General features: G+C 55.4%; 2 protein-coding genes across 6 annotated transcripts in view; one reads left to right on the plus strand and one right to left on the minus strand.

The window, feature by feature from the left end:
- Shank1 (SH3 and multiple ankyrin repeat domains 1) overlaps positions 1-7,609 on the minus strand; it is a 49,459-nt gene extending 41,850 nt beyond the window's left edge. For all 5 annotated transcript variants that reach the window (XM_087901277.1, XM_087901276.1, XM_087901275.1 and 2 more), the window contains exons 1-6: positions 7,534-7,609; positions 4,857-5,154; positions 4,495-4,698; positions 4,013-4,084; positions 1,162-1,270; positions 823-974 (exon numbers count right to left, since the gene is read on the minus strand). In XM_087901277.1, coding sequence (XP_087757403.1) covers positions 823-974; positions 1,162-1,270; positions 4,013-4,084; positions 4,495-4,698; positions 4,857-5,111 — 792 coding nt within the window. In that variant the 5' untranslated portion in view covers positions 5,112-5,154; positions 7,534-7,609. The remainder of the gene's footprint in view (positions 1-822; positions 975-1,161; positions 1,271-4,012; positions 4,085-4,494; positions 4,699-4,856; positions 5,155-7,533) is intronic.
- A 2,815-nt stretch (positions 7,610-10,424) lies between these two features.
- Clec11a (C-type lectin domain containing 11A) lies at positions 10,425-13,671 on the plus strand. The gene is made up of 4 exons (XM_048438196.3): positions 10,425-11,553; positions 11,699-11,888; positions 12,136-12,327; positions 13,129-13,671. Exons 1-4 carry the CDS (start codon positions 11,407-11,409, stop codon positions 13,572-13,574), a joined length of 975 nt encoding a protein of 324 aa, XP_048294153.1. The 5' UTR covers positions 10,425-11,406; the 3' UTR covers positions 13,575-13,671.
- The last annotated feature ends 2,195 nt before the right edge of the window (positions 13,672-15,866 follow it).

Raw genomic sequence — 15,866 nt, forward strand, 5'->3', positions numbered from 1 at the left:
CCTGCTCATGGGTCACACACATATGCACTTGTACACACACACACACACACACACACACACACACAAATGAAAACTGCACACAAATTTGTTCTGTGCACTTTGTGGGCACCTTGGGCTTATTTGTTTGGAAAATCACATTTTGTTTCTCTGTTGCAAGAGTCCCATGACGTCCCTGCTAGCCTGAAACGCACTATGTAGTCAAGGTTGACCTTCCACTCCTCCTCATCCTCCTTCTTCTACCTCCCAAGCACTGAGATGCCAGGCTTGTGCCGCCACACCTGTTTTGGGGAAAGTGTCTTTTGTGCCTTGGGTTTGAGAAGAAGGATTACTTGTGAGAGGACAGGTGTGTTGGGAGATGAAGGGCTAGGCTAGGAACAAACCCAGGGTGTGCGCGGCGGTGGGTCTCCCTGAGTAGCAGGAACTCACTGTCTATGTTCTAAGGCCTTTAAGGGTAGGCATTTGGGGAGGCAGAGGTAGGTGCACACTGGCTGGACAGAGGGAAGGGGACCATTCTGAGTGTTCAGGGAAGAGGCTAAGTCACAACCAGCTTCTAGACTAAGCTGGGGCACCTGACAGACTGACAGCGGGAACTGTGTATCTGTCAGTGTGCAGAATCCGATGGTGTGGTGGGGACACAGAGGTACCATTTGGGCTGGAGGGCGGTGAGACAGGGTCTCATGTAACCTAGGCCAGCCTTGGATCCCTGAGTGCTAGGACTGCAGGCGTGTACCTCAGACCTGGCTGACAAGGGATCTTTTGAACAGAAATTGAGGAAAAGGGAAAGGAGAAAGGGTCCCCATCTGGGGACTCCAGCAGCCTCACCGTGAGTGCCAGGCAGTGCCGAGCACAGGCAGCCTTGTGTAGCGCTGTCATGCCATCCCGGGCTCTGAAGTCTATGTGAGCCCCACCCAGGCACAGCGTTCGAATCACCTCTACTGAGCCTTCCGTCTGGGCCGCCAGGGTCAAAGGTGTCTCTGAAGGGCAAGAGAGGATCCTCAGAGGCAGAACTTGGGGCCGCCAGCCCTTAGACTCCACCCCTGGTCTCCTAGCTAAGCTCCCTACAACCTTTGGTCCCTTGGCCTCGCTGAGGTTGAGGATGTGTCCCTGTCTACCCAATCCTGCTCCTCAGCCCAGTCCTTCACAGCCCACGCCTCTTCCTACCTCCTGAATCTGAGTCATGGTAATTGGGGTCCAGCCCCTTGTCCAGCAGCCTCGCCACCTTGTCAGACGTCCCGAGCTGCACATATTCCAGGAACTTCTTCAACCCCGTCTGAATTGTGTACAAAGAAAGACATGGGAATCAGGGAGATTGGGGATCAAGTGAAGAAAGCAGCAACCAGAGACAGCACCCAGGGAGTACACAGCCAGCACCTTCCCAAGGCAAAAAGGAAGTCTGGTGTGGCGGGTCGTGCCGGTCTTCTCAGCATTTGGGGGCAGAGACAGGAGGATGATAAGTTCTAGGTCTTCCTGAGCTATCTAGTGAGACCCTGGCTTAAAAGTAATATTCTAAAGTAGAAGGGTATGGTGGTTTGAATGAAGATGGCCCTACAGGCTCACAGGGAGTGGCCTTATTGGAGGAGGTGTGTCACTGAGGGCGGGCTTTGAGGTTCCAGAAGCTCAAGCCAGGTCCAGTGGCTCACTGTCTCTTCCTGCTGCCTGCCAATGGGGTGTAGAACTCTCAGCTACCTGCCCAGCACGATGTCTGCCTGGGTGCTGCCATGCTTTCCGCTATGAGGGCAATGGACTAAACCTCAGAACTGTAAGCCAGCTCCAGTGAAATGCTTTTCTTTGAAAGAGTAGCTGTGGTCACGGTGTCTCCTCACAGCAGTAAAAACCCCAATGACAAAGGGGAACTGGGCACTGTGCTGGCATCCACCCTGGTTACACACGTTCTTAAAGGAATACACCCCTACTGTTACTGTTTCCACACACAATACACAAGAAAACAATTAAAATATCATGTGCATGCAGCCAAGCCTACCAACCTGAATCTGATCCCCAGAACACACATGAGATAAGAAAACTGAGCTCTACAAATTCTCCTCTGACCTCCACATGTGATCGATAACATGAACATGCCATCTCTACCCCAAAACCAGACATGCACAACAATAAATAAATAAGTATGTAACCATATCATGGGGGCTAGCGAGACAGCTTAGCTGTTCAGAGTGTGTGCTGCTCCTACAGAGGACCTGAGTTCAGTTCCCAGCACCAACCAATGGCAGATAACTCCAACACCAGGGGGATCTGATGCTGCTAGCTTCCTGGATCACATGCACTCATATGCACATACCCACACACATACATAATTAAAAATAAAATTTCTAAAAAAAAGACACGGTGGAATTGCACATGGCCACTGGCTCTCAGAGTGGCTGGCACAGGGAGGGAGGGAGAAGGCACGAAGGGGAGGAGAGACGTGAACAGATGACGGTGTAGGACAGAGGAGAATGGACAGTGTGGGACAGAGAAGCTTTGGGGAGAAAAAAAGAGGCAAGTTTCTTCCCACTAAATGTCAAGAATTGCTTCCCTCTGGCCACATCAGCCTGCTAACTTTCTCCCAGCTCCTAGGGACCAGGGCAGACACAGGGGAGATATCACCTAAGGTCTGGAGAGAAAGCACCCAACAGAATAAATGTGGCTGGAAAGGAAAGGCAGAGTGTGTGCTTGGTGGAGATATAGGACCAGGGAACTGTGGGCGTCTATAAAATGCTACCCAGGCAGGGTAAGAAAGAACCCTAAGTGCTTCTGAGCAGAGAAGGCAGAGTTAAAAATGGGCTGAGGGGCTAGGAGTAAAGTGCTTGTCATGCAAGTGTGAGGCCTTGAGTTGGATTCCCTAAAGCCCACAGAAAAAGCCAGGGGTGATGGTGTGTACTTGTACTCCCAGTGCAGGGGGTGGTGGAGACAGGCATATCCCTGGGGCTTCCAGGTCAGCTAGCCTGGCCTACATGGCAAGCCTCAGACCAGTAAAGAAGTGTATTAAAAACAAGGTGTGGCCAGTGAGATGGTTCACCAGATAAGGGTACTTTTCACCATGCCTAACCACATGAGTTCCATTACCAGGATTCATATGGTGAAAAGAGAAACTGACTTTCCCCAAATTGTCCATTGTCCTCCGGCCTCCACATATGTATCTCCTCCACCACCACCATTACCACCACCATCACCACCACCATCACCACCACCATCACCTCCACCATCACCACCATCACCACCACCACCATCACCTCCACCACCTCCACCACCATCACCTCCACCACCATCACCATCACCACCTCCACCACCATCACCACCATTACCTCCACTACCATCACCATCACCACCATCACCTCCACTACCATCACCATCATCACCACCATCACCACCACCATCATCACCACCACCACCACCACCATCACCACCTCCACCACCATCACCACCATCACCTCCACCTCTACCACCATCACCACCATCACCACCTCCACCACCATCTCCTCCACCACCACTACCACCACCATCACCACCATCACCTCTACCACCATCACCATCACCACCATCACCACCACCATCACCACCACCACCACCACCATCACCTCCACCACCTCCACCACCATCACCACCAGCTCCACCACCACCACCATCACCACCACCATCACCTCCACCACCATCACCAACCACCACCATCACCACCACCACCACCGTCACCACCACCACCACCGTCACCACCACCAGCACCACCTCCACCACCATCACCACCACCACCACCACCTTTACCACCCCTCCTACAAATGCACAGACCAGGTAGATGGCATTGCTCTGGGCAGGTGAGGCCATAAAGGGAAGTGGGAGGGGTTATGATGGAGATAAATAGGTGTCTCCAAACAGAATTCAAAGTTAAATGGAGGACTTGGCGTAACTGAGGGGCTGGCAGAGGGGAGAGCTGCTGGGGAAATACAGAATAAGAAGGTAATGGAAAGGGACTCTGGGTGCGGGGGGCACACCCAGGGGAGGTCTATGCCAGGGTACTCACCTTTGTGTGCAATTTGGCCAGCTGTTTCTCATCTAGGTTGGTCTGTTTGTAGACTCGTGTCTTGTAGCGGAACTGAGACCAGGGGTTGGGTATGAGGAGACACAGATTCATAATTAGAGTCCTTGCTGGGGAATAATGTCAGTGTTCCTCCCTTCCTCCCAGAATGAGTTTAGGGTTAGCGTGGAAATGGCCATAGGTAGGGTGACCTTTCCAGGAGTACCAGGCCATCAAGGTCTAGTGCACTATAACCCCTACTTTGTAAGTAACCCCTACATACATTGAATGTTCTAGAATAACTACTGTAGTTGGAATTCCCTCACCAGTTGATGGTATAAGGAGCTTAGGGGAGGAAGGAGGCAACTCAGCTGGTGATCTGGACTCGGGATCTCTCTCCTAGGAGTTCTCAGGAAATCTTGAAGAGCCCACTGGGGTTCTCTTGGAATCACAGTGCATGACTTCTGTTGAGCGTTCTGTGGCCTCACCTCCAGGTAGGGTACCCCCTTCTCAAAGGACTGGGGGTACTCTCTTAGCAGCCTCTCCTCTTCCAGGAAGTTGGCATCCCGGCCTGAGGTGGCCGGCTGGAACAGTCCATAGTTAAGCACGTCCTGCAGGCTCTCACTCAGGGCACAGAGCACCTGCTGTTTGGCTGTCCAGATGGTGGCATCGGGGTTGAAGCGCAGGCATTTCTGGTGGGAGATAGGATGGCCAGGACTAGGTTGTGTCAAGAATCTGAGGGTGAAGGGCAGGTTGGAAAAGGAGTAGAGTCCAGTTGGAGCTGGGATTGGGGGTGGGGAAAGAGACTTGGTCAATATGTCTATCAGCTGACAGGTGACTAGCCACTCACCGTCTGGTGCAAGTCAGGGATGCCAATCCTGAAAACCATCATGCTGAAGTGGGCGTCGTCAGGAACAGACATGGAGCGTCCCTGGAGGCCTCGGGTAGAGGCCAGGTTACCAGGTGCTCCACTGCCCCGGCCCCGAGTCCCCTGGGGGCCTCTCCCTGGCCCGTCTGGGGAGCTGTCGGATTCTGAGGCCCCCTCGGGACACTCGCTGGCACTGTGGCGTTCCTCGTCCTCGCTTGTCGCGGGGCTGTGGGTCATCGTGGGGCCACGGGGCGACGGGGGACAGCAGCATCACAGGCAGCTGGGCAAGGCAAAGGCGACCCTCAGTGTAGAGACACTCAGAGGCCACTAGTACCACTCAGTGACAGACACAGTGGAAGCCTGCTCCCTCTGCCCTGGGAGGCAAGGGAGACCAGACATACCCTCAGGCCTCCGCACAGACAAGCTCACACCACCGCTGCAGCCTTCCTGGCACCCTTCTCCTCCCTGTCCTTGGCCCTGCTTGCAGCCCCCACCCCCCTGCGCTCCACTTCGCTGCTGACCCAGTGTGTCCCAGAAATCACAGAATCACCACGGGAGCTACTGGCCCACTTTGTCAAGCCACAGAAAATGAAGCTAAAATTAGCTAAGGACAGACAGGTGGACCAATCCACCCCAGTATCCTGCCCTCCTGGCCAGAGCCTGGCCTCTTCACCCCAGGGAGGCTAAGACTGACTTTTATAGTAAAGGCGAGATGGAGGTGTGAGTTTTGAGCCTGGGGCAGCAGGAGGTGCCCGAGAGCTGGTGACTTCACTGAAGTGTGGCTGACCACGTTTGGAGGGCTGCTGGGGAATGAGCTGTCCCTGGAGGGGATCGAGGGACACAAATGTGGGTGGATGGACAGAAAAGAGAAGTTCCCCTGAGCTGTACCCAGGGGACCTATGAGAGGTTACTGGGGCATATGAAGAGGATGTGTGGGCGGAGGCGGAACAGTCCAGGTGACAAGCTGTGGTGGCCTGGGTGGGTGTGGGCTGCTGCGAGTGACCTGTGGGTGTGTTTCAGGACTGGCACAGCAGGGTGGGTGGGTTGGCACTGTTTGGTACTGCTGGCTCCACCGAGGAGAACTTGGATTGGGTGAGGTGGCTGGGGAGAGGGCTAAGAAATGAACTGCAGCGATATGGGACCAGGAGGTGGGGAGGGTCAACCCTCTCAAAGTGGCCTACTGAAGGGTGGCTCCTTTCCAAATGCAGTCCTCTTCTCTCCTGTTCACCACCCCCCACTCCCCACTCTAGAACCGGAAAGCAGAATGTCTGGTCTGGTCCCTCCCACCCCACACCAGGCCCGGCTCCTGCACCGTTGCCATGGAGATGGGAAGCAGTGGAGGGTACTGCTGACTTTGGGGGAGTGGGGATGGGCTGGGGGGAGGAGGGTTGGGGAAGGAAAGACGAAATGTTTAAGGAAGAGAGTTCCAAGAACTGTAGGCGAGCAGGCATCTAACCGCGGGCTGAGGACCCCTCCCCCTCGTGGGGACCGAGCTCCTAAGTCCCCACGCCCCAGTTGGCCTTGTTGCCCAACCTGCGGGGCTCCGGAGGAGACTCCGGGCCTCCAGTTCAGTCCACTGACCGCCCTACACCACATACCACCTGGCTGTATAACCTCAGCCACTCCCCCTCGGCTGACCCTGGCTGACATCCCCTCTTCAGCCCCAGCTCTACAGGAACCGGTGGCAGGTGGGATGAAAGGTCAGCATGGGCCAGGCACCAAGAGCGCGGGGCTCCACTGCCCCAACACCCAGGACAGCTCGGGCCCCTCCCCCTCCGGCCTTGAGGGAGGGAGCGGGCACACTCCGCCGGGGCGGCATGAATCAAAAGCTCGGCGGCTAAGAATAGCTGGCACGCAGCTGGTACCGAGACGGGCTGAGGGATCGGCAAGGGGCGGGGGGAGCTGGCGATGGGGAGAGAGGGGGTGCCCTGCGAGGCTGCTGGGGGACAGGGGACGGCTGGCGTGGCCAGGAGCCGGGCCCCGGGAGAATGAATGGAGGTTGAGGAAGGCGGGAGCTGGGGCTGAGGCAGGAAGGCTGGTGAGGGGACAGCCCCAGGTCAGAGAGGGAGCTGAGACTGGGGGCGGGAGCAGAGGGGGCGCGCCGACCCGCGGAGAAGGGACCGGAGGTGCGATGGACACGCGAGGCGCGAGTGGGAAGGAACTGGAGACGTCTGTAAGGGACGGCGGGTCTAGGCGGCGTAGGATGCTCTGGCCCAGACCCCGGGCTAGGAGGGTTTGGGGCACCAGGGTGACCTAGGGGAGGGGCTCAGGTGCGCCAGGGTGGGCGAGGCGGGGGAGTGGCCGAACAGGGTTGGGAGGCGGGGACCAGGACCCAGTGGTAGCCCTGAAGAGCCTAAGAGACCAACCAGTACGGCTTAGGGGGCGCAGCACGTGGGGGATGGGGCACACCCTCCCAGCAAGGATGCGATCTGGGACGGGGCACCCGGGACTGGGTCGCAACCCAATTTGATGCCACCCGTAGGGGCCACGCTCCCTTCCACACCCGCACTCCCCCCCACATACACACCCTAAATGCACACCCAGGCTGGAGCCGGCGCCAGGCCAAGGACATCCGGGGCGCCCCCGCCCTCTCCCGCAACCCCAGCTCTCGCAGCTGCACCCTACCCCAGAAACCCCCTGGGGTGCCCCGTGCCCTTACCTGCCTGGCGGGGCTGCTGAGTCCCGGTCGGCGGCGCCCGCGGCCCCTCCCCCCTCCCCCCACCCCCCACCCCCCCGTACACGGGGGACCCTCAGGCCATGCCCCACCGCCCCGGAGGGCGAGCGGGCCGGGGAGGGGGCGGGCGAGGGCTGGGGGGAGGGCGGGGGGGCCGCGGACCTCACCCCCCCCGCGGGCCGGGCCTGGCCATCCGCAGCGCGCCCCCCTTTTTGTCGCGCCCGTGCGCCCCTCCTCGCCCGCCCCGGGGCTGGGGTCCGGCCCGGCTACGGGCGCCGCGGCTCCGGCCGGCGGCTCTGCCTCCTCCTCTGCCTGGGGCCGCCGAGCCGCCGCCTGCTCCCGCTCGGCGCCTTCACTGCCACCCGGCTCGCTCTCTCGCACTAGCTGTCTCTCCCTCACCCGGTCTCTCTCTCTCTCTCTCTCTCTCTCTCTTGCTCTCCTCTCCCTCCCTCCCCTCCCTCCGCTCTCTCCCCTCCCTCCAGAAGCCCGCAGAGAGATATCGCCCCTCCCCGCGCCCCCAAACCTCGCCCATCCTCCCCGCCAAACGCGGCTCCGCCCCTCTCCCCTCGCCCTCCTCCACCCTTCATCTCCACTTCCCCATCCCCAAACCCAGATTCCACCCCTGCTTACCCCCTTGTATCCCAAATGGGGTCCTGCTCCTCCCAGAGGAGTCCCTCTCCCAGAGTGCTCCCTACTCTTTCTACACATGGTGGGGTGCTATTTGTATTTGTAGAGAGTCTGTATATTCCCAAAGTGAATGCTGAGGGCTATAGAATTCTGTCCTGTGGTTCCCCCCACTGTGAGCGTGCGCGCGTGCACACACACACACACACACACACACACACACACACACGAACCCTTTCATATAAGCCCCCACACACGGAAGTACCCGAGATAGGCATATGTCCCTTCTCCCTACTGGTCCTGTAAAGGTGTAAAGGAAGCATACTCACAGCTGCCTACTCCTTAGGGCATGCCTGCCCAGCACACAGGACCAGAGACACTCACCTGGCTTCATGCACAGTGTCACACCCCAGTGTCACAGCATACCGACAGCACCCTGCAAGATTTACCCACACCATACTCCAACTGCCTGCTCAGATCTGCCCACAGAAGCACACGGTAGACAGACGTGCGAGCTGTCTGAGTGAGCTCACCCACCCCCTGTCCATCACAGGTGTGCACACCTGTTTGACTGCACACCCCGCTTATAGCACCCCCCCCCCCCCCGACAGCTATCCCTAAGGACAGGTGCCAGGTTTAGGGACTTCTTTCCTATTCAAGCACAGAGAGGCTAAGTAACTTGCTTCAGGTCACCCAGCTCTAAAGAGGTTGTGTCAAGGATGAAGAACATAGAGGATGTCCCTGTAGTCTCCAGTGGCCTGCTATGGTGTCCCAAAGAACATTGTGTATCCCCACGCATCATATATCACCTCTAATTTCACACACATGGGCACATCGAGCTAAGAGTGTGTAGGGGGTTAGCGTTCTGGTGCTTGGTACATTCATAGAGGCAAGGCAGATCCGTTCATCATCCTGCAGCCGTCTTCGGTCCTGACTTCTCCTTTGTCCCAATTCCAGCTGCATCCCCAGAGCCACAAGGGAACACCATTACCTATAGAGGGCGGTTCCAGGTAGCTTCTGGGTTCATCTGCAGCTGCGGGAGCATCCTGGGGTAAGCTGAGTTAGTGCCATTGCAAAGAGTACCCATCCAGGTGCTGAGCAGCTGAGCCCATGGAGAACAGCTGTCTGTGCCGGCACCAGCACTGAGTGGCTATGCACACTCAATAGTTTACAAGGCTGTTAAGCATTATGTGGAGGTCTCCAGCCTCTGGTGAGGGACCTCTGCGCTACTGATGAGCATCTGAGAGGCTCCGAGGGAGCCAGGAGGCTGCCCAAGGTCACTCTGCCCTCCATGTTCCAGGCTTTCTTGAAATCTGGTGTGTTCCTTTCCAAGACCCCTCATAGGGCTCTCAGCAGCCAAGGGCAGATGTAAGGCACCTGCCTGGAGCCAGCAGTCTTGGCTAGATGCCACCAAAGGGCTCCATAAGACTGCCATGTCCCCTCTCTGAGCTTCATTGCTTTTTCCATGCAGAGCCTGGGCCCCTAGAGCTCTGGGTCATGAATTGGCAAGACCTGCTGGACTCTAGTTGGAAAAGCCCTGCAGGACTTATGGTGCTGGCATGGAGTGGGCATGGCACAGCCTTCTACTTCCCCAGCACTGGATCCTCCCACAGGCTTCGGTACCTCTACCTAGGCAGATACCTTGAGAGCACAGGTGCAACCTAAACACAAAAGTCTGTCTCTGAGGCTTTGACCAAGCTGCTGTTACTCTGCCAGGAACCTTCCTAGTCAAACAGCTTAACTGAGCACTTATTAGGTACTAGGAAACCCTGCTTTGACTTGGGGATACAGAACTATCCGAGAATCCAAGCCTTGGTCTGCAAGAAACAGACGTGAATAAACAAGGCCATGCTGGTTGGATCATACCTTGAAGAAAAGGGGGCGTTTTAGAAAAGCATCTCATATGGCGCTCAGAGCTGAGACTCCAGCGATGAGGAGGAGCTGAGGGAAGAGTCTGCAGGAGGAAAAGGATAGGGAGGACACAGCCGAGGTGGAGGGTGAGGGGAGATGAGGTGAGCCTGCAGAAAATGCTTCTCTCCCAGGCCCTAGCGCTGCAGGCTGTACTGAGCACTGAGGCCCAGGTTTGGCTTCTCTCCTGCTTCTGATGGGAAGGTGAGGAAGCAGGGGCGTGGGGAGCAATGTGATCTGATTTATGGTTTGGAAGGATTGCTCTGGCTGCGGCAGGCAAGCAGCCCAGATTGGAGGGGCTTGGAGGAAGGAGGGGGAGAGCGGGGGGGAGGGGACTGCAGTGGTCTAGGCTGGGGTGAGGCAGCTTGTAAAATGTTCTCTGCTCAGAGTCCAATGCTTGGTTAGTTCACTTCCTGGAGATACCTGCTCTGACTGTCCACCTCTTCTTCTCTTTGATGGGGACCACTGGGCCCACTACCACCTCCCACCCCAGCATTAGCCTGCTCAGGGCCTGGCCTGCAGGAGAACCTTGGAGTTACATATTTCAAGCTGTACACATGATGCTGTTCACACATGTCCCCACAAGCAGGCATACACAAGGGTTGGCAGGGCAGGGACAGACCATCTGGGTGGGGACTGGGAGATTCTGGAGCCTGAGGATGGCAGAAGAGTCCCCTTCATCAGGCTGTGTGGTCAGTAGTGACCACAGATAATAACAACCTTAGCATACCCTGCAGTCTGCTCCCTCCTCAGGAATGGCCAGGAGGCGGGGAAAGGAACAAAGCCAAAGTCAGCATCCTATTGTGGCCTGCTTTGTTCTAAGAAGGCTCATGGACCAAGGCTGAGGCCTGCCAGCATCAAGGATGCCCTACAGAATGTTCTCCATCTTTCTTCTGTCCATCTAAGTGCTTATACTTGCAAAAGGGAGCAAAAGGGGGCAGAAATAGTTCTGGAAAGTGGCAAGGGGTGGGTGTGGGGAGACCCAAGGCGGGATCAGGCTGTGGAACGCTGGAGGTTTCCGGCCACAGAGGCAGAGCCTCCTGGAAGCCAAGAGGGGCGGGGAGACACACCAAGAGAATCTGAGGAGACCAAGAGTTGAGACAGACCAGATCATCGGGAGGGAGGCAGAAGAGAAAGACAAGCAGAGTGGAGGATCAAGAGGCTAGTGAGCTGCCAATATAGGACCAGGACACCCGCCAGTCTGAGACCCCCAGTCCTATCTATCCTGCCCATAGGACCGGGACACTTGCCAGTCTGAGACTCCCAGTCCTATCTATCCCAGTCATTCTGAACTTTACTAGTTTGAGTGCTGGGAAGCCCAGCTGGATGCAGGCAGCCTGGCTTTTAGGGGCCCTAGTGGTCCCTCAGCTTTTGGGTTTTGGCCATGGAGCCCGGGGTCCTGGAAGGGACTGGGAGGGAGGCTGGGGAGGTGCCCTGGAGGAAGAGCGAAAGCGGGAATCACTGATGTTGAAGGTGAGTGTTGGGTTTGGGATGAAGGGTTGTAGAGATGGGCAGAAAAAAAAAAGTAATGGGACTTAGATGGAGCAAGGGGTTCAGAGAAAGAGCTGAGAGGGTAGGTGAGGAGACTGATGTGTGTTCTCTGACCCACAATCTACAGGAGGCCCTGGGGCTGCCCACTGGGGTGGGAAGTAATGATAGTCTTGCTGGAAATCCTGAAGTCGAAGAGGTCTTGGGGACCAAGGAGACCCAAGGGGAAGAAGAGGAAGATGAAACCACATCACCTATTTCCAGTTCCAACCATTTCCCCAGCCCTTCTCCCACACCAGAGGACACCATCAGTTATATCTGTGAGTATTCAGAAGCCAGGATGGCCTGTCTGTCAACCACTGACCCATATGTCCCCCAGACATATCAAGGGAGCCCCAGGTCCGCGTCCTCCCCCCACATGCCTGTCAAGAGCCCAAACCACTGAACCTCATTTATATAGTTCAGATTACCTCATCCATTCCATCTTTGGGAGTTGGAGGGCCATGCCCTTCCTTTTCCTTAGGACTCCTGATTGTGCCTTCTTTTGACTATCCTGTTCCTTCACAGTGGGCCGTTTGTCCGGCCTGGATGCAGGCCTACACCAATTGCATATTCGTCTGCACGCTTTGGACACCCGTGTGGTCCAGCTGACCCAGGGACTGCGGCAGCTACGAGATGCTACAAGTGATACCCACGACTCCGTGCATGCGCTAAAGGAGGCACAGGTCCGGGCTGAGCAGGAGCACGGCCGCCTGGAGGGTGAGTCTCAGCAGCACCAAGAGGGCCTAGGTGGGAGGAGGCGCCGCCAGGGAGGTCTGAACACCTGGGGACCAAGGGTGTCAGGAAACTAGAGGGTCCACACAGAACTGGGATGTGCTGGCACATCTGTAGCTGGGTTATGAGGTGGGTGAAACACTCCTCGTTTCAACCTGTGCCGCACCCTGGAAGCTCCACCCACTCACTGTCTGGCACCGCCTACACCCTCGCCACGCCCCTCTAAGGCCACCTCGTTAGACACTGCCGCTCTAATAAGACTGCCCTCTGGCCCCACCCTTTTATAACCCACAAACGCTTGGGTCCTGCCCCTGACAGCATGGCTAGGCTTCATTGGTCACTGAAGTTCTAATCCCTCCCATTATCCACGCCCTCTCTGTCCTCAATGCTCTGACTCCCCCTAATAAGTTTCGACCACTGAAGGACCGTCTTTTAGCCACGCCCCTACCACCCTTGTCTTAGCCTCACTTTTCACTCTGACTCCGCCCTCTTCCAGTCCCTAAAGCTCTGGCCCCGCCCCATGCAGCCCTGGCTCTGCTTCATTGGTCTGTCTTACCCCAGAGTTTTGGCTCCGCCCCCAGCAGGCCTGCCTCTACCTCATTGGCCATCGCGGTCTAACTCTAATTCACTTGGCCCCGCCCCCTACCCTCAGACACCACTCAACTGCTTTGGCTCCTCCCTTTACCTACAGGCCCCTCCCTCTCCCGTCTCATTGATCACCGAGTCTCGCTCTGGCCCCGCCCCCTCTTGCTTCAATGTTCTGACTCCGCCTCACCATGCTTACAGGCTGTCTGAAGGGCGTGCGCCTGGGCCACAAGTGCTTCCTGCTCTCGCGGGATTTCGAGACTCAGGCGGCTGCGCAGGCGCGGTGCAAGGCGCGGGGCGGGAACCTAGCGCAGCCGGCAGACCGCCAGCAAATGGATGCGCTAGGCCGGTACTTGCACGCTGCGCTCGCCCCCTACAACTGGCCGGTGTGGCTGGGCGTGAACGACCGGCGCTCGGAAGGGCTCTACCTTTTCGAGAATGGCCAGCGCGTGTCCTTCTTCGCCTGGCACCGCGCACCCAGCCCGGAGCCTGGAGCCCAGTCTAGCGCGGCATCACATCCACTCAGTCCGGATCAGCCCAATGGCGGCGTCCTGGAGAACTGCGTGGCGCAGGCCTCAGACGACGGTTCCTGGTGGGACCATGACTGTGAGCGGCGCCTCTACTTCGTCTGCGAGTACCCTTTCTAGAGTGCCAGTCCTTGCCTCAGAGCTCTACTTCGTGTACCCTACTGTCTGGGGTCGCTCAGAGGTTTACAATAACCATGAATAAATTTTAATAAGAAAAGCCTTTTTTATTTTAGGTATTGGCACCCGGGGTGGTTGAGGCCAGGTGTGCCCTGAGAGAACTCCAAAGATGCAGCCTCTAGCCATATCAGCCCAGAGCTTAAAAAGGCAAACTCCACAAGATTACATGTAGTCTGCCTACGTGTAGGTCAGGGGTTTATTTGCAGTCGCCCTGGTCATCTTTTGAGTAGACTAAGCAAGTTTGATTACAAAAGCAGAAGTAGCAGTCTTACTATCTTGCTAGAACAGCACATTTTACAAGATCGGTCACTTTAAGAAGAGTCTCACATCTGGGGTCGGGATAAAGGAAGTGGGCTGACAGGAGCTCATCCTGTTAGAGGCACTCTTCTGCTTTTGGTCTCTCAAGCAGAGTAAGTCTAAACTTTTCAGTGTAGTGTTCACCACCACACCTACATCGTGTGCCCTGAGCCCCACCCTGTATGCTTTGCACCCTATATAGTGCACCATGCATCTTGAACCTTCCTTGGGCCCCGAAGTGCCACCAATCCTGGATGACTGGGCTCCCCTGAGAGATAGCCTATGCAACGTCCCCATGTCCCCATCTGTCCTGAAAGCTTCAAGCTCCCAGCTAAGCCCAGTGCCAATAAACTCTTCCATGATATGATTTGAGGGACTGTGGAGACATCTGACCTTTATTTTGCCTGGGGAGAATCAGGAAGCACCAGACCCTGACTTTGGATACTTGTACTTGTCTTTTTAAAATACAGAATGTTGAGGAGCACATGCGCATAGGAACACGTAGTTGTGCACAGATGTTTGGTGTACTCATGCATCTATGCAGATGCCAACATCCCTAGCATGCTTCCTCAGGGGCCTTTAGGACCTGAGCCCTGTCACTAATCCTCAGCAGAGAGATAAGGAAACGTGATGGTGTGCTCTAGGTCCTGCCGTTTAATCTTGTTTTGTGACCAGGGTTCTCAGACCTGCTTTCCCTGGGGCCTCATTTCATCAAGCCCATTCCGGAGAGAAGAGACATCCACTCCAACCTTACATCTTACAACTTCCAGGGAACACTCGGATTCCCTCAGTTACTTCCTGTCTGGGAAGCTAGGTCAGTCTTCCCTTCTTGGAGCCCAGGTCTCATGCAGGTCCTCTAGCAAGCCCCACCTTCTGCTTCCATGTGGTGTTGGCCTACATTTCCCAGTATGCCTGAGGACCATAGATCAGCTGTCTCCAATGAAAACTGAATTCTCTCCATCCACCGGGCTTGCCCCATGCATCTAGAGGAATGTAGTTCAGTCCCTGGCCGGTTACATAGTAATGCCTTTTCAACAAGAGTTCAAACAAACAAACAAACAAACAAATTGAAAAACTTATGAATTTTCATTGATAGATGTAACAATTTTTTAAAAGTGAAATTGCTTTATATTAAATATATACGTAGGGGCTGGAGAGATGGCTCAGTGGTTAAGAGCATTGCCTGCTCTTCCAAAGGTCCTGAGTTCAATTCCCAGCAACCACATGGTGGCTCACAACCATCTGTAATGATGTCTGGTGCCCTCTTCTGGCCTGCAGACAGAATACTGTATACATAATAAACAAACAAACAAATAAATAAATAAATATATACATATGTGTAGGAAATGGTTAGAAAATTTGGGTGCCAACGATTGATCCTAAAGATTTGAGGAGAAAGACCACCCTCCTAAATCATGGCTAAATTAATAAAAGTAAACAAGCAATTAAAGCAAGCCTTTATTTGTGTACACCAGCTGCCTCCCCCTAAGGTAGGGTTCAGGAGTTCAGGCATTGAATGTGAGGAAGGACAAGGTTTTTAATAGCTGAGGGGTTTTCAAATGTGGGATCTGGTGGGCAAAATGGGTGGGGTTACAGGAACAGAACATACCATGACAAGTTAGTCATAATGACCTGAAACAAAGACAGGTTGCAAGGGACAGGTGGTCCTAACAAGGTAGTCATGGCAACAGTGGAAACAAAGGTAGGGTTGCAAGATGGTTATGAAAAACCTTTTGAAACAAAGACATGGTTGCCATTTCCTGGAACTGGCAGTACAGAACCATTTGTAGTTAAGGTTACAGGGAGGGCATAGCCCAATCCGTGAAAAACGGAGTTCAGTCATAAACAGGAACAAACCCGGTTTATCTTCACTATAAAATGGATTTTAAACCTAAGATGGAGGCAGGCTGTTTCTTTACAACATTACTGAGTAGAATA

The sequence above is a fragment of the Myodes glareolus genome, chromosome 24, assembly GCF_982192425.1.
Source record: "Myodes glareolus chromosome 24, mMyoGla1.1, whole genome shotgun sequence".
Taxonomy (NCBI): domain Eukaryota; kingdom Metazoa; phylum Chordata; class Mammalia; order Rodentia; family Cricetidae; genus Myodes; species Myodes glareolus.